Source organism: Camelus ferus, chromosome 11 (assembly GCF_009834535.1).
Source record: "Camelus ferus isolate YT-003-E chromosome 11, BCGSAC_Cfer_1.0, whole genome shotgun sequence".
In the NCBI taxonomy this organism is placed as follows: Eukaryota; Metazoa; Chordata; class Mammalia; order Artiodactyla; family Camelidae; genus Camelus; species Camelus ferus.
Window position 1 is genome coordinate 50,798,813 of NC_045706.1, and position 19,337 is coordinate 50,818,149.

The 19,337-nt window shown below is 31.8% G+C and overlaps 1 protein-coding gene and 1 long non-coding RNA gene across 4 annotated transcripts in view; both read left to right on the forward strand.

The window, feature by feature from the left end:
• ADK (adenosine kinase) overlaps positions 1-19,337 on the forward strand; it is a 413,194-nt gene that overhangs the window by 196,506 nt on the left and 197,351 nt on the right. For all 3 annotated transcript variants that reach the window (XM_006173420.3, XM_032491568.1, XM_006173421.3), the window contains 2 exons: positions 2,293-2,465; positions 5,492-5,600. In XM_006173420.3, the coding sequence (XP_006173482.1) occupies positions 2,293-2,465; positions 5,492-5,600 (282 nt within the window). The remainder of the gene's footprint in view (positions 1-2,292; positions 2,466-5,491; positions 5,601-19,337) is intronic.
• Positions 15,574-17,435, forward strand: LOC116667201. Its single transcript, XR_004324015.1, has 2 exons — positions 15,574-15,614; positions 15,668-17,435. It is a non-coding gene; the product is annotated as an uncharacterized LOC116667201 (long non-coding RNA).

Genomic DNA, 19,337 nt, shown 5'->3' on the forward strand with positions numbered 1-19,337 from the left:
CAGTAAGGATAACACATTACATGTATTTGTCATATTTCTCTAATTTAGTTTGATCTATAGAAGTTCATCCTCCCGCTTTTCTTTTTTCTTTTCTTTTTTTTTTTTTTTTTTTTTTCTTTGATTAGAGTGGGGGGATTGTCTTTCTAGGCTTTTCCTTCTGTTAAGAATCCAAACCAGTTGCTTCTAAAATGTGCCATTGTTGGTCTGGATTTATCTGATTGTGTCCTCATGATTAGATTCAGGTTAAACATTTTTGGTAAAAATAATAGATAAGTGATATTGTGTATTTCTCGTATCACAGCAGGGGGCATATAATGTTAGTTTCTTGCCTTATTGATGATGCTAAGTTAAATCATTTGGTTAAGATGGTATATCTTAGATTCATTGCTTGAAACTTTCTTTCCTTACCCTATCCATATTTGTATTTCACTTCTACAGTGTAAGCCTTGTTCCCAACAACAAAAACAACTTTATGTTCATTTGCTCTATCGTACAATACACACAATATAATATTACCAACTAAACCTACTATGGAAGGATGTTTTTGTTTTTGTTCCTCATATTAGTATATGGAAAAGTTATAGTATGTTTTAAAAGTTATTTACATTTTTTTGTGTGATTATGTTGCAATCTGATGTTTTCTTTGATTTCTTTATAATTTTTTCTGATTGAATTTGAAATTCAAATTGAGTTTAATTTCATTTTCAAAAATATAAAATGTTTGTATTTCAGAAGTCAAATTTTATGTGAAATGGTTCAGAGAAGTCTTTCATCTGTTTCTGTTCCTCTACTCCATTCCCTCCCACCCTCTTTGAAAACCTTTTTTTCTTCAAAGCTCGTAGTTTATTCTTCCTTTGTTTCTTTTTACAAAATAAGCAAAATAAACTTAAAGTTATGTCTAAATTCTCAAAGAATATGTTTGTATACTAAAAGGATATATATGTTCTTAATTCTTATTCTTTCTTAAAGTATACACACACACTTTTGCTCTTTTTCTTTTAATTTCACAAAAATATCCTGGCAATTACTCCACACAACTTTCCTTATTTTTTTTTTTAATAGTTGTTGTATTCCATAGAGTGGATTTATCATATGTTCTTCAACCAGTCTTCTATGGATGGACATTAAGGTTGTTTCCAACATTTTGCCGTTAGTAATAATGTCTCAAAGAATACTTACACATAGATTGTTTTGTATTTGTAGACATGTCTCTTCAGGATAGATTCCTAGAAGTAGGATTGGATTGCTAGATCCAGACAGTTATTATATCTGTATCTTACAGTTTTCTCTTTGTTACTTTCTTACTTTTCCTCATCCCTTTAACTCTTGAATACACATGCATTTCTTTTATGCTCCAAATATTTGGGAATATGGTAAAATTTTGATGTCTTTTGACTTTGTATATTGAATATTTTGCGAAGTATAAGTGTTAGAAACAAAATAGTTGGTGACGTTACAATAACTAATACATGTATTAGAAACCTCTGGAATTTTTGGAAGATACTTGATACTAATTATGAAAGATATTTCATATCAGTGAAAAGTATACATTTTAAAAGAAATCCACTGTCATTGATTTATAACAAAGAAAGTAAAGTTTATGAAACTAATGAAAAGATGAAATATTAGAATTTTTAACACTGTATTTCTGAATTTTTAAAACAGCTTATGTTTGAACATAGTTAAGTCTTATGCATTACAAGTATGACAATAATAGTGACAATGACAGGTAATATATATGATTTACTGTGTGCCAGGTACTTAGCCCAGCAATGCATATACGTTAACCTAAATTGCTTTATTTAATCCCAATGGCCTTATGAGGTGTATTTATAATTATTTGCCTCATTTACAGATGAGGAAAATGAGGCATAGAAATGTTAAGTGACATCCTCTGACTCATGCAGCCAATTATTGGCAGAGGCAAGATTTGAATCCACACAGTATTCAATATAAATTCTTGGCTTTTAATGACAGTGCTTTATTACTTCCCTTGGACTCAGTATTATTTTTCTATATCAAGCCAGTATTGACCTGAGGTTTATATGACTTTAGATACTGAGTTCTTAACCGCTGTGTTCTTTTTCTCCCCCTGAAAGCAGTATAATAAGATTTTATGTGGTTGTTATATCAAATTTGTAATCATAAGTGGTGATACAGGACTGGAATTCCATTCATAACAGCCACTATTGCTAACAAAGCAACCCTTTTATGCCACCATCCATGGCAGAATACAGAACTGTGTATTCTATTTTTCTGACCCGTTAAAATTACTTATGTTCTGTTCTTCAGTGGATGATTCAGCAGCCACATAAAGCAGCAACATTTTTTGGATGCATTGGGATAGATAAATTTGGGGAGATCCTGAAGAAAAAAGCTGCCGAAGCCCATGTGGATGCTCATTACTATGAGCAGAATGAGCAGCCGACGGGAACGTGTGCTGCGTGCATCACTGGTGGCAACAGGTCAGTGTCATTTCAAAGGAAGCACTGCACTAACTGACTGTTTAACCACTGGTAAAATCTGAGTTCAAATCTGAATTTGGAATTTGAACCTCACGTTTATACTTAATTTTAATGTTTAATAAACTCTTCTTTCTTATATCATTTTTTCCTTTAAATAAATTTTTTAACTTTCCTGAACCTGCTGTTGTCTTCATGAGGCTTAATGAAATGAAATTTTTGAGATGATCTAGTCCAGTCTCTACTTTTTATCATTAGGATCAGAAAAGGAAAACATTTTTTTCAATGTTTTGTAGCTAGGTTCTTGCCGAACTGGCATTAGAAAGAATGCTCTTTTCACCTTATACTGGGATTGGAATATTAAAACACATATATATACAAATACTACATTACATCCAGTCTCATGTGAAGTAGGTCATCTAAAGCATTTCTGCCAAATAGTCATCTGTCCATATTAAACAAATTCAGTCATGGGTAGTGTACCACTCAAAAAAAACAACCCATCACATTTCTATACAACCTTGCTTATTAAAATATTTCATTTATTTCTTACCGTATTATTTAATTTTGGCGGTGGGGGAGGTAATTAGGTTTATTTTTATTTTTTTGGAGGAGGTACTAGTGCATGCTATACATATGCTCTACCGCTTGAGCTATAACTTCCCCGCAACTTTGCTTATTAGAACATTTTTCTTTCTGTGAACTTGTCCCTCAGAGCCTTCCATGCATTGGCTGTATCTGTACCTTTTGCAGCTATGTGGAGGTATATCTTCAGTACATTCATACATTGCTTCATTATTATATAGCATCATTATTTCCATATTCTGATCAGCACAAGCTTTTTTCTCCTTTGGAAAGGACAAAAAAATAATTTTCCCAGTTACTATATTGTTAGAATAACCAAAGATGATCTCTTTTTATTTTTTAAGTATATATTTTATTTTATTTATTTTGGGGGGGTAAATTAGGTTTACTTATTTATTTTATTTTTAGAGAAGGTACTGGGAATTGAACTCAGAACCTGTGTATGCTAAGCATGCACTCTATCACTTGAGCTATACCTTTCCCCTGATCTTTTTTTAAATAGTGATTCACTAGGTACTTTCCATTCCTTAAAGCTGGAAATATTGGCTGTCCTCCCCCATTCCCTATCTCCCATTCTTTCCCTCCTTTCTTATTTGCCTCTTTGTCTTCTTTTCTTTATTTTCTCCTTTATCTCTTCTCCCTTTGCTTCATTCCCCCTCTTTACCTCTTTCACTTTTGCTCACTCTTTGACCTTGCAAATGTATGTTAAAGACCTGACACTATTCTGGACAGGCGTCATTATATAACTAAAATATAACTTTCAAAAATAATTAGGATTCCAAAGCCATTTTAAAAACTTTTTTGAGTGTTGGAGTACTTTATGATTTTAAGGTTTTAATAAAGAAAAGCACCTGTTGTTCAAACGTTGAGATATACTTATTTAGAACCTTTCCCCTTTTCAGTTTTTCTAAAAAGCAACTTTAGTAGGCAGATACAGAGTTTTCCCATTAGTGAGAAATGGGTCGACTTTTCCCTCTGATACCACTCAGGCTACAATAAAATTGCTTAATTGTTTTTGTATGCTAAATTGCTGTTTTTAAAAGTTATAATAATATTAGGATCCTGGATGTCAACAGCTTAATTTATATACTCCTGTTATGGTTGTGGGAATCAGTATTATTTAGGTGATACTGGAAGTGAGAACTTGGGGGAAACCCTCACTATTTAACTCATTGTCTAAATTGTGGGATCTAATATATTTGGATAAATTGTTTTAAATAGGGTTAGGAACTCTTCCAAACTCTGAACCAGATACACTTGGATAGTAGGAACACCAGTATTTTTCTTTTGGAGGAACTATTTAGTTTCCTGTCAAAGAGTAGTTTTATTATCAAAGTAAAGTTTAGTAACTTGTGCCAGAAGTGTTTGCTTTTATTTAGTAATCATTTTGTCAGAATTTTGCTGAAGTCATGGTTAGTAAAATTTTAAAAATAAATTAGAATTAATTATTCTTAAATTTGTAACTTAAGTTATTTTGCATATGCATATATTGATGCATATTACTCTTAGTTTCATTAATTTTTAATTGAACATAAACAGAATGTATCCTTCAGTTAGTCACTTGGCATATGGTTGGGTAGAAATATGTTTTGGAAGAGAATTGATTTTTTTACTTAACCCCAACTATTAGCATTGGATTACAAAAAGTGAAAAATGGACAGTTTTTTTTCCCTAATTTCTGTGTCAGTGAGGAGGAAAAGTATTTTTATTTATTTGTCTGTAATGTAAATAATTATTTTATTACATTTAATTGATGGGCAATAATAAAAAGTTCCATGTGGCACTTGTAGCAAGATTTTATGTACAATATTCTGCTTAGATTTTTCAGCTGCAAAGCTGGACCAACACAGGGAGTTTTCAACTATAAAAAGTAATTTTAATTTATTCTAGTTCTTAAAATGCAATGGTTTGCAAATTAATTCCTCATAGTAAATATGGTCTACATTTATATGTGTGTTTTGCAAAATTAATCCCATACTTGGCTTTTAAAATATTGTATTAAATAATCAGTGTATAATTTGTTGGTACTTAAAAACTGAAGTTTTTAGTTGTGTACATATATATTTTGTGTGTGCATATGTGTATAACGATGTAGTAGCTTTATTTCTTAACTGCATTTTGAACTATTAAAGTGTACAAAGTAGATAATCTTATCATTTTAGTATGACAAGAAAGCTTAAATACCAGTTTCTCACAATGCCAGATGGTATTTAGAGCAAAGATGAATGTCTCTGTTTATCTCAAAGGCAACAGAGAAGTTTCAAAAAGTTTTCAAAACAAATTAATTTTATTTACATTTATTAAAATCAGTATACAGCAGTGTGAAGAATTAAGAATTAAAATGTAAAGCAAAACTTGTGAAAATGTTAACTGTATAGTTACATGACAGGTTTGACTATAGTATATACATAAAACCTACTTACTTTTTCTTTTTGTTGTTTTAGATCCCTTGTAGCTAATCTTGCTGCTGCCAATTGTTACAAAAAAGAAAAACATCTTGATATGGAGAAAAACTGGATGTTGGTAGAAAAAGCAAGAGTTTATTACATAGCAGTAAGTATTTACCTAATTCAAGTTTCTGGTACACATTTACACTCTAAATTATAGTTGTTAGCTGATGTATGTTTAAAAATAATTGTCTTTTACTAATCCTGTAAATTATTTACCCATCTCAAAGCATATGCTAGGTTCATGATTACAATTACAGAACAGAAATATAGTCATTCTATGGTAACATAATTTGCATTTTTTACCTTCAAATATACCTCTTTTTGGATACATTATACATAGATGTTTTTTAACCCAAGTATCAAATTCTGTATTAAATCAAATCTTAAGATCTTGTGAAGTAATTCTGGAAATTTACATTTTATATTTTTAGGCTACTTGTGAATGATGCATGCATTGTGTGGGGAAATATTAGTAGTATAAATATTCACTGCAAACACTTTGAGCTTATTTGCCTAAAAAATATTAATTACTATTTATTCCATAGTAATTACTATGACACCTTCTAATTTAATATTTCAGAAACATTGATTGTGACAAATCTTTTAAATCTCAGAATAAGGGCAGCATGTAATTTGAATTATTAAATCTTCTGACATAAAAATAACTGGTTAAGAATTCATTTCTAAAATAAGACTATACTAAGAATTTCTCCAGAATTAATCACCCCATGAATACTTTGTTTTTATTTAATATGAGTTAAATGTGGCTGATCACAAATAAGTAGATACCTATGAAAAATTAAAAGCACTTCATATGCATATAATGTATGGTTTTGATATAACAGCTGCTGCCATTTACTACCTGAGCTGTGAAACAGCTGGTAAGATGTGTAAAAAATTGATTATCCAGTAGGAGCATGTTTATTGAAAATATAATTATTTCTTTCAGTCTAGTGTTAATGTCTCCTACAGCATGTTTATGTGCACTGCTGTAGGCTTTACAAGGTTGTTATTGATTCCTGTGTATAGCAAATCCTACCTCTTTATAACTGTCAAGGAAATGCTTACATTGAGAAGATTATATAGAGGAAAGTCACCTCTTCTGACAGTATGTGAGAAAAACATTTCAAAATGTTTAAATTTTCTCTCTTGATTATCTTCTGCTCTATTTTATTTCACAAAATGGTCTCATTTTATCATAATGTCTTGGTAGCATGTTTTTGTAGTGTGACTTTTTAGGAGAGTTTATGTACTATCTCAAATCATCTTACATTTGAAAATTCAACTTTCAAAGAGCACACGGTTTAAAGTTGAGTGTTAATTATGTTTACTGACTGAAATATGACAATATATTATGATAGAAAAATATTTTTATCCTGACAATTACAGTTCCCTGCATGTCAGTATATCGTATTTGGACCCCAAATTATGAGCTAACTTGGAAAAAACTCACTGAACAATTATGTACATGTAACACATCTAGCCAAGTTTGCATGAATGGAATTTTTATAGCAGTATAGACCCAACTTGCAACCAACTCATAGCTTTAACCATTATGTAACTGTAACACATCTAGCCAACTGTGGCTAAGTGGAATTTTTATAGTAGTATTAACTATTTATTCAAGTGCAGTTTTGTATAAAGTGTAGAGTGATCAGTCTTGGTCAAACTAATAAACAAAATGAATTGCTTTTGAGACTTGTGTAGTATATTTAGGCAGAGGCATATATCATAATGGATTCCACTTGGTATCTCTGATGTTAGCTATTAGCTCTTAGTTTCTATTTTAGTAATTTAATAAAATAGTGCTCTTTCACATTGCCAGTCAATTTATAGTTTGTTTAGAGTTTGGCTATTTTAAAATAGTTCTAAAAATAGTAGACTCATAGTGGATAGCTGGGATGCTGTATATTCTAGTAAATATTCAATAAATACTTATTTTGCTAACAACTAAGGGCATAATTCTTGTTCATTAAAACCTGTGAAATCTCTTCTGAAATGCAATGATACTTCCACAGACATTTGGCAGGTCTTTTAAATCTTTTATACCCTTTGACCTCAGAGCATTCAATCTAGTCTTTTCTTAGTAAGAAAACTACAAGTTTAGATTGAGTAGATATATGTATATATCTGTACTGACTTCGACAGATCAGGTGGGCTTCTCTATACTCAGGTTCTATAGGGTTAGCAGTCATCCCACATCATCATTATAAACTTTGGAGGTTCAAAAAGCTGATACTGTGAGAGCTGTTTAATTACAACAGGTTCTTGATCTAAAGAAGCAACTCAATGTAAATAGCACATTTCCCTAAGTAAGATACCTGCATTACATAAAATAAACTAGATCTACATACTCAACTCTTCTTCTTCTCCCTATTCTATAAATTAATAGTGGTCTTGCGTATTAAGAAAATTCAGAACCTTCACCATTTTCTCTGTCGCATAGTGCACTGAACTTGCAGTTCACAGAAAAAAACTTTCCTGATTAAAAAACAGAAATGGAGTATATGTATACCAGTATTCTCTTTTGGTTTAAATGAAGTGTTGACATCTTTTTTACCTTCATGGCAGGTGTCCCACTTATGGCACATAAAGTCAGTTTTTCCATGTTTAACGCAAACTCTTTGTTAGAAGGTATTTGGGGATTTCTGGCTATGTTACTAGCTAATTACATTTTGAAAACATGATTCTCACTTGCTCTTTACCTTCTTAGCATCAGATTAGCATATGACTGTTTCTTCTCTTATGAGAAATATTTCCTACAGTAGCCCTCTAAGACTATGATATTTAGGAAGAGTTTGTGAAAAAGATTAGGAAATTGGAGTCATTAATTTTCTAAACCATGTATTTCTTTTTAAAGCAATATTAATATGCTATGAAAATGAGAAAATTAGCACTGAGTTTCTTCCTGCTTCTTGATTTTTTGTAGTTACTTTTATTTTTATATTTACAGTGTTTAAACATTTGCATTTTGTTCTATTAACTGTAATTCTTACAGGCTTAATTCTGTGTTTAAATGAGCTAAATGCTTACCATCAATTACTTTACTCCATTTCCCCCATTCCTTTATTGTTTATTTTGATTTTCCTTCAAGTGGCTGCTTTTTGCCATTAAACATTTTCTCCCTGATAAAAGACTCAAAACCCCTCTTTTCTTGAGCTTTTATTTATTTCCTATTGCTTTTATATGTAAATAGCAACTTGTTTGGTGTAATGTTTTGTGAAACAAAGTGCTTTGTGGACATTGCTTTATTGTTTCCTTGTGCTTTTTACGGGAAATATAAGATCAGGTTGATTTTTATTTCTGTTCTTTACTATTTCCTTTTTTCCTGTTTACTTTGGATTTCATTGGCTCCTCTTGCCCTCCTCCTCTTCCTTCATCTACCTCCCCACCCCCCACCTTTGCTTTATTTCCTAAAGTGGAAGAATAATTCATTGATCTGAGACTTTTCTCTTCTACTATAAATGTTTAATGCTGTAAAATTCTTTCTAAGCATTCATTTGACTGTCTCCCACAAATTTTGATGTCATGTTTTCATTTTCATTCATTTAGCAATACTTTCTACCTTCTCTTCTGCTTTCTTATTTGACTCATGGGTTGTTTAGAAGTGTATTGTTTATTTCCTAAATATGAGCATTTCTCAGAAATCTCCCTCCCACTACTATTATGGATTTGTATACTCCTCCTTGCAAATCTGTCTAATTTTTCTTCATGTATTTTCAAACTCTGCTATTAGGTGCATAAATGTGTAGGGTTGATTATTTGACCCAATTATCATTTTGAAATATTTATCTCTGATAATATACTTTGTCCCCAAATCTATTCTGATATTAATATAACCAATCTAACTCTCTTTTGACTGTTGACATTATGGTATATCCTTTTTCACCCTTTTATTTATAACCTATTTGTGTCTTTATTTTTAAAGTGCATCTCTTGTAGACAACATACTATTGGGTCTTATTTTTTATCCACCCTGATACTGTTTATCTTTTGATTAGAATGTTTATGCCATTCCCAATAAAATAATTACTGATATGGTTAGGTTTGAGTTTATCATCTTGGTATTTGTCCTATCTGTTCACTGTTTTCTCTTTCCTCCCTTTTTTAAGGGGTTAATCCAGTATTTCTTTCCTCCATTGTTGATTTAATCTCTCTAACTGTTTGATGTTATTTTAGCAGTTGTGTCAGGGTTTATAGAATACATCTTTAAAACATCGTGATCTGCCTTCAAATAACACATTATGACATCACAAGTAGTATAAGAATCTTACAATACCATACTTCAGTTTCACCTCTCATAGTCTTTATGCTGTCATGTAACACATTTTGAAAGTTTTGTGTTTATTTTTAAAACACCTTTGTTAATATATAATTCACACACCATACAAGAGACACATTTTACTTTTATATGTTATAAGCACTGTAACATTATTTTTATTTAAACCTCAAATACCTTTTAAAGAGATTTAAATAGTAAAGAAACATGTATCTACTCATTTAATTACCATTTCCAGTGCTCTTCATTTCTTTTGCTTAGAATGAGATTTCCATCTGGTGTCATTTTCCTTCTGTCTGAAGAGCATTTTTTGGCTTTTATGTGTTTGGGTCTGTTGGTGATAAATTCTTTCAACTTTTGTATTTTTAAAAACATGTTTATTTCACCTTTGTTTTAAAAGAGATTTTTGCCACGTATGTAATTCTAAGTTGACTGTGTTTTAGTATTTAAAAAATGCTCTACTGTCTGACATCCTTACTCTTGATCCTCTGGCATGCCACACACCGCCAACCCTGGCTGCTGTTAAGATTTCCTGTTTATTACTGGTTTTGATCAGTTTGGTTGTATTGTACCCTAGTGTGTTCTTTTGCATGTTTCTTGTGCTTCGGGTTTCACTTCTTAGAGCTATGGGTTTATGGTTTTTAATATGTTTGGAATATTTTCAGTTATTATTTCTTTAATTATGTTTTCTACCTCAACCTCCATCTCCTTTTGAGTTTCAAATTACTCATATATTAGGTCACGTGAAGTTGTCTCAAAGCTCAGTGATGCCACCTGTTTTTCATTTTTGTGGATTCTTTTTTCTCTCTCTTTCATTTTGGATAGTTTCTTTTGCTTTACCGTCTAGTCACTGATATTTTCTTCTGTAATAGCTGAATTGTCGTTAATCCCATCCAGTGGGTTTTTTCTTTTTTCATCTCATTTGTTGTTTTCATATCTAAATAAGATTGATTTGGTTCTTTGACCTCTTCTTTATCTCATTTTAACTTTTGGACATATAAAATACAGTTGAAAGAACTGTTTAAATGTCTTTCTTTGTTATTTTTAACACTGTGTCAATCCCGGGTGATTTTGAGTAGTTAATTATCCTCCTGATTAAGGGTTGTGTTTTCCTGCCTCATTGTAAGCCTAGTAATTATTGACTATCAAGCATTGTGAATTTCACCTTTTTAGATGTAGAATACTTTTGTATTACTATTAATCTTCTTGAGGTTTATTTTGGGATGCAGTAACGTTACTTGGGGTAGGTTTAATCCTTTGGGGTCTTACTGTTATTTTTTGTTAGGTGAGTCCAGAATAGTGCTCGTTCAATGGTAGTGGTTCTTAAACAGGGGCAATTGTGTGTGCGCCTTAAGTATTATTCCCTCTTATCCTTTTCCTTCTAATACTTTTAGATCATTCTTTTCTAGGCTCTGATCTGGTGAATGTTCAAGGGTAACTAACCCACTGCAGATTTCCAGTGTTCTCTGTAAAGCATTCTTTTCTCTGGTATTCTGGCCTCTGAACTGATAGCTACTCTGATCTTCGTAGACTCCCAGCTCTATCACCTCAACTCAGGCTCTGCTCCAGTTCCTGCCTCTTGTCCTTTATGGTGAGAACTCTCTCAAGGCAGTAGGCTGATTCATCTTACGGCTCACCTAGATTGTTTCCCACCTCTGAAAAATCTCTATTTCTCATCATTGACGTCCACTTCTTAAAAACCATTGTTTCATGCATTGTTTCTGGTTTTGTTTGTTTGTTTTTGTTGTTGTTTCAGACTGAAGGATAAATACAATCCCTGGTTCTTCTGCCTTACCATTGTGTCTTGAAAGGAAATCTGTTGTCATTGTTCCTTCTTATCTTTTTTTCTTTTTAGCTGCTTTTAAGATTTCTCTTTATCACTGTTTTGAAGCAATTTTATTATGATGTACCTTGGTATAGGTTTCTTGATGTTTCTTAAGATTGAGGTTTGCTGAGTTTGGACATTTTTCTGTAAATAAAATTTCTCTCCCTAACCCTATTCACTTTTGTAGATTCTAATAAATATTGAGCCACTTGAAGTTGTCCTGTATAGCTCAATGATCTCTTCAATTTTTTTTCTATCTGTCCTTCATTTGTGTAATTAGCATTGCTATGTCTTGAAGTTTACTTATCATTTTTGTTACAACATCTAATCTTCCATTAATCCCATTCACTGTTTTTTTGATCTCAAGACATTATAGGTTTCATCTCTAGAAGTTTGATTTGGGCCTTTTTCATTCCTGACATGCCTACTTCACATACTTATGTTGCCATCTGTCATCTCTAAATTATGGACTATAGTATAATGCCTGTTTTACTATCTTGTCTGCAAATTTTGTCATGTGTTTTTTCTGGTTCTCACCTTGGCATTGGGTTGTTTCCTCATGCATATGTGCTAAAGACTAGATGGGAAAGCCCTACTGATCTCCAGAGTTCTCATTTTGTCCCTCTTTCTTCCAATAGCTCTCACCTATCCAGTATTTTGCCCTTGTATGTGCTAATTACCATGGCTTCCCCAAATGGAGGATACTGGACTCTGTTTAGGTTCTTTCTGCTTGCACTACAGCCTGGAAATTCTCTCTAGGGGGAGATAATATTTTGAATAATTATAGGGATCACTTTATTTCGTCCCTTCTTTGATTATTGTCCAATTTCTCTAAATTGTTTCATGTGTTTTGTCCACTTTTATAGTTGTTCAAGATAGGAGTGTAAATCCATTTCACATTAATCCATGTTGGTTGGAAGTGGAAATCCCCTGATTGGTGTTGTTTTCCCTTTTTTAAATGACTTTTTTTTTTTTTTTTTTTTTTGCAAGATTTCCTGACTATTTCTTTGAGTTTGAACAGTCTGGTTTTTTTTTGAACAGTCTTAGGTTGATTCAACCTCAGAAGCTCCCTAAATTATTGTTCTAGATTCTATAAAATTCTCTAGCTTTCACTTTATCTAATCTTTTCAGTGGATCCTTTATAGTGTTTTGGACTTCATTGTGAGTACAGTGGGCTTTTACACAGAAATCTATGCATTATTTCTGAACACTATTTTTAATGAGGAAAAAGTTTCTAATTTTGAAGTACATTGTAAAACACTAATAACCTTGCAAGTTTAGGCTTATTATAGGGAAAATTTTAACCTTTAGAGATCAAATAGATATTTAAGAAATAGGTTTTACAAAAGCTTCTAGTGCCGAGTGACTTATTTTGCATTAACTAAGTTAGCCAATGTGTGTTCTTTTTTACTGGTCGAAGATTAAGCACTATAAATGAAAGAATAATGAATCATAGTTTGTCAATAAGTGCTTGAGAATATGGGACCACTGTTATCTCTTTTCAGCCTAGAATGTTACCATTTTGGGGAATATATTTTTTTGTGAAGGTAAGGTTTTAAGTGTTACTAATAACTTTTGCCTCAAATAAAGGGTGGTATGATTTTGGGTGAGTGGAGAAAACATGCTTTAGATAAGTGTGCAACCTTGGAGGAAAGGAATGGAGTTCACACTTGGTAAGAAATAGGAGGTTTTGTGGATAAAGGACAAGTAGTAATCAGTAAGTATTTGGGTTTTACGTCTCTCACTTTGTGCTGTTTGGGTTTTCTACTAAAATTCTCAATGACTCCATGAGTAAGAATTTATCTTAGTAGAACTGTGCTATAGACTCACTTACAATTAAATATCTTTGTCAGTAATCTGAAAGCAATAACTAAAGTTATTAAAATGAAGTGCTGTGGAAAATTATAAGAAATCTAGTGTACAAGGTCCTATATATTAAATTTTACATATTAAAAATCTTTTCCATGGACATTGAATAACAAATTAGAATGAGTGTATAATGAAATAGTATAATTTTTATAATTTGTTTTTCTTTTAGTAACATTTACTAAAAAAAGATGCTTACAGTAAAACATGATTAGAAGTTTTAAAAGATCATTTTGATTATGTTCAAAATTTAGTATGTGTCATCTGGTGTTCTTAGCTCTGTTGTGAAAAGTTTTGAGAAAGGTTCTAATGAAAATGAGTGTATTTGTCTTGTTTAGATAACCTAGTAGAAATTAGAGTAATATAAAGGAAATCAAAGATAACTATTAATTTGATATATATGTATGAGATTTATACCCCCCCTAATCTGGATAGATGAAGTTAGAAAAGTTTTGCTCACTTATGGACAATTACTTAAATTCATTGCCTTAAACTTTATTAGACTATAGAAAAAAACCTTTTTAATATCTTCTGAAAGCTGTGCTGTTATAATGAATGTAAGTTGGCAAAATACATAAACAAATGGATTTTTTAAAAATTTGAGTTCTTTTGTGAGTAATTGATTTAATAGGTCACAGTTCTTTATAGAACATTTAGATATGAATGAATTCAGGCACTTCTTAGATTTTATTAATCTTTTAATACTTTTCTGAGATTATTAGTTAAGGAATTGGGATGGCTGAACTTTTCGTTTTATCATTGTTGTAAATACAGTTTTTGAGTGCTTATGTATTGGAACTCCCATTATATTAGTCAAATCAAAGTCATCTTTTGGCTTTGTTCCTGCATTTTTTACTTCAGGTTTTGACTATACTATTCTGGACAGCTTCATTGATTTCATTAGGGATTAACTATGAAATTTTAAGCCTTTATTTGAAAATGTCCTATAGGTGACCTTAACTATTGCATTTATAAGTTCAAAAAAATAAAATAAGAAATATACGTTTTTTTTCCTCCTATCTGGATCACTTCATGTTTGTGTATAGTTCTATAATTCCTGACATTTACTATAGTAGTCCTCCTCTTATTCATAGTTTTGCTTTTTTTGCTTTCAGTTACCTGTGGTCAACTTTAGCCTAAAAATGTTAAGTGGAAAATTCCAGAGACAGACAATTTATAAATTTTAGATTGTGCTCCATGCTGAGTAGCGTGATGAAATTCTGTGCTGTCCTACTCCATCCTTTGTCCACGGGTCCACGCTGTATACACTTCCTGGGAAAACACTTTTCTGCCTTTCCAGCACTTACTCAGGAAGGCAAGTTCATATATAAATCCGTATTTGCTATTACGCAATTTCAGACCAGCGCAGGTTTCTCAGCTGTGTAACAGGGCTCCTTTGACTCTGTAGTCACCTTGTAGCCATCTTGGGTTATCAGATCATTTCTTGCAGTATCACAGTGCATGTGTTCCAGTAAACTTTATTTTACTTAATATTGGCCCCAAAGCGCAAGAATAGTGATGCTGGAAAAACAGAATATGCAGGGTTTGACACGATCAGCAGTTTCAGGTAAATGTTGGGGTTCTTGGAACATATTCCCAACAGATAAGGGGACTACTGTGTATGTGAATCTTTGTCATGCAGGAGTTTAGAATTTTGTGTGCCAATTTGACAGCCCTTCAAGTAAAGCTCAAAACTGTGTGGTAAAGACGTCTTTCTTTAACTTGGATAAATATGAGAGAGAGAAAAAGACTGTTAATTGTGTTGCTTCTTGAGTTCAATTTTGAACTTTTAAACATTTCCCGTATGTTATTGATGTTCCGTGAGTTACACAAATGATTACTGTTCTTACTTCTTCCTCATTACAATTTTTGATTTCTGCTAGAAAAATTTTCAAACAAGAATGTGAGTTTTAGAAACTTATTTGTACTAATTTTCAATTTTCTGGAATTTTTTTTTCTGGCATGGTAAATTCTAACAATATCATTTTTTAGATGAATACTTTGTGATTTTTATAGATAAACATTTTCTCCTAGTTGGTAAGTTTACTCCTGTCTTCCTATGGTTTTCTTAAAGTCTTATTTTTAGCAGCTATCAAAAATAAAACTCTTTACTAGGAGTGGGAAAATCTACGGAATATTAAAGTAAGGTAATTTTTAGGTAAACAGAATACTTACTTTGTAAGTAAAAGTAAGTAGTAAGATAGTATTCGTTAAGGCGCTTCAGGCTCTAAAGATAAAGAGTGAAAGTTTTTGTCTTTTGGACTTCTGGCATTATAATGAAGTCTTGGAATTTTATGTGAGGTTGGAAACCATGCTATGTGCTAATTGCCTTACAAGGCAAGAAAATAAACATATGTATAGCAATTAGTTGTTAAGACTGTAGGCCCTTATAGAGAGCCCCAAATGAATTAACAAACCATCTACTGAAACATTTCCACTTCAGTTTACTTTATTTATATATTTCAGACCAATCAGCAATTGCTTGAGAAAATGTTTACTAAATCTCTTTAATAAACATGATTGAGAGGGAAAATTTATAAACATTATGATGACAGTATACATTTTTATGTGCTAGTTGTCACATCTTTGAAATTGTATGTAAACTGGACATAAATAGTCTAGCATCTGCAGAAGTGTATCTGTTTTCCAACATATTTTACTATATACATTATAGAATCTTTATAGCTTAATATGATTTAACCCATGTGTTCTGTTGTCTCTGTTATTCTAGGTAAATAAAATTGGATTTAATCTCTTTATAGCAGCTTTGAAATGTTTATATACCATAAAGTTCACCCGTTTAAAGTGACTGTTCAGTGACTGTTAGTACATTTACAGAGTTAGAACATTCACATCACCACAAAAAGAAACTTTGTACCCATTAACAGTTACTCTCCTATGGTCCCTGGATTCAAATGTGTATCCATGTTTCATAATGGTTTCAGTGATATTCAGGTATTATGGCTACAGATGATATAATTGTTCCTAATTTGACAAATAATGAATTCATGTCTTTCTTCTTTGACATATGTACTGGAAGTAAGTCATAATAAGTCTTTTGCAGGTACTCTGAAGAGGGTCTCTTAAGCTTTCGTTCTCATTTGTTTGTTCTAGATATATTGTTACCACATTTGGGGGTCAATTCTTTAAAATGTTAATTAATTTTTTTTCTGCTTTGGGTGGATGACATGTAGCAGATAAAGTTTTTAAAATTATATTTAGTAAAATGGAATAAAAAAAATGAGAAAACAGTTTTCTTCCTCTCCAATATTTATTCAGGAAGGCAAGCTCATATATAAATCCATATTTGCTGTTACCCAATTTCAGACCAGTACAGGTTTCTCAGCTGTATAACAGGTCTCCTTTGACTCTAACCCCTTGTGTCCATCGTGTTTTCTCCCTGTCACTTGGAAGTAGCTTCTGGAAGATGTAGGGAACTCTCCAGACTTCTAGGACATACTCATATTTATTTTTTCATTGACGTTGTCCTGATATAATTAGGAACATTAGCAAATCCTAAATAGCTGAAGATATTCTGAAAATAGAGCGCTGCTTTTCCAAATTGCATTCTTCTTGTCCTCTGTACAGATTTCTGGCACGTTTTTCTTTAATTTTTTATAAACCCTTGAATACTTTTCTCTCTCCCCTCTTCCCCTGTAATACCCTCAACCCAAACATAAATTTTGCCCAACTTCCCGCCCCTGTTTAACTCTGCTGTCCTGACTAGTCATTTCATGTATTCATTTTTCAAAGTATTGTTTCTTTCTGCATTCTATAAACAATCTAAGACCACTTTGTATTAGTATTGTTAAGTATAAGGTGCATGACAGAAACTGTCACAATCAAATAAAATGTAAAATGTACCATAACCCACCAAAAATATTTTGGTTCAGTCTTTTCCAGAAAGATGCACATATACAAAATAAAAGAGCACTGTATGTTCCATGATTCATTCTACAAAAAAAAAATTATTTTATAGATATGTAGCTTCCTGTAGGTCAGTATTTAATTTGACAACTATAATAAACTAAATTGAATCTTTAAAATATTATTATACTTAGGAATGTCGACTAGTGGCTTTATTCCTTTGATAACTATGTAAATTAAAAAAGCTAAAGCTCTAACCTGTTTTTTTAGAAACAATGATCCGTACATTAATGTAAACTAAAAACATTTTGTTCAGTGTATTGTATTTATGTATTTACATGCAATATATGTATATGTGCAGTCAAACTAATAATTCTATCTAATAAAACTGAGAAAGGAAAAAAAAAGAATGTCAACTAGCATTTCTCAGGTAGATTGATATGTTTAGTGTAGTGGATTTTCATCTTTTCTGAGCTTTAAACTATTTCTGAAGAATTTATTTACTCATAAAATATTTGTATAAGTTTTGGAAGTTCATAGATTTCAGAAGACTTTTTTAAACTCATGGAGCCCAGGTCAAGAACTCCTGTTATAGAAAATAGTAAGTTAAAATGATCCATATTAGAAAATGTCCATTCTGGATTTCTAAAAGTTTTCTGATCGTGACTATATACTTATCTTCTTGTGTCACTCAAGAATTGTTTTTTGTAAAAATATAATAAAGTAGGGAATCAGACTCAATGGTAAAATGATGTAGTTCACTGCCAGTGATAGAAAAGCAGAATTCTATAAAATCATACAAATATTTTTAATTCATTTACTCCCTTTTAAAAATATCTGTATATTTTCACTACCTGAATGTAACCAAGGACATTTTAATGCTAGTGCTTCTTTGTGAATATTCCCTAAAGTCATTTTTATTTCTGTCTGTCACGATGGTCACTGTAATGTTTTCAGGTAGACTATAGCATTTTTTACTATCTCAGATGAGCTGAACTGGGACAGTATTTTTTGGGAAGTTTTTTGTATAGAATGTAGTCATTGGTAAGAATTGGAATGTCCACTGACTTATTAGTTTCACAGATGCTTCTATAATACTTAGTGTACTCTTGGGTATATTAAATTATCATATTCTGACAGCAATCCTGAAACATGCCAGTCTTATAAAGCCACATTTCTGGGAACTAAAGTAAGGTGTCAGCGAACCATATCTGACATGCCATGTTAATTTCCATAACTATCATTACTGGAGGTGTTAGTATTTGTAAGGCATGGAGAATCTTGATAAATCTACCAAGTGAAAAATGGCAAAAAATCTGCCTTATCACTGGCTTTCCAATTACGAGATCTGATTTCTCTCAGTCCTAATCAAATAATTTCAAAAATAATGGTAAGCATATTTCTTCTCTTATCATGGATTATAAAATAGTTACTTAGGTGTATAATATATCAAAACACAATGTTTTAAACTATTCTATTTTAATCGTGTCTAGTGTTCATACTGTGAATGAAACCTCGTTCTGTCATCTCATAGTATATTTACATATACACATGCTTTTTGCCTTAAGTAGAAAAGAAACAGCTGACAGATACATAGGTTAATTTGCTTTTTAAAATTGCAGCAAACTGTTCTGTGATTCTTTTGTGTGTTTGGGGCTATTTTGTAGAGAAAGAATTTTTCAAGCAACATTTGAGGGACATCGGCCTTTTGTACCCTTTCCGAAATAAACTTTTAACAGAAACCTACCAACTCAAGAATAAAATATTTCTTTGTAAATTCTCACCTGCAAATTATTGATAATGGAAGGAGCACCTTTTTAATCCTTATATCCCCCTTCTCCTCAATACAGCTTTTAGATTGTAGATAAACTTCCCAGCTCAGTAATTAACTGAGCTCAGTCATTGCACCCCATATCATGTGATTTTTTTTTTTTCAGTGGAATACATTATTAGAGCACTTACACAGCCAGTCTAGCTGCAGCAGCCCAGGCGGCAACAGCAGT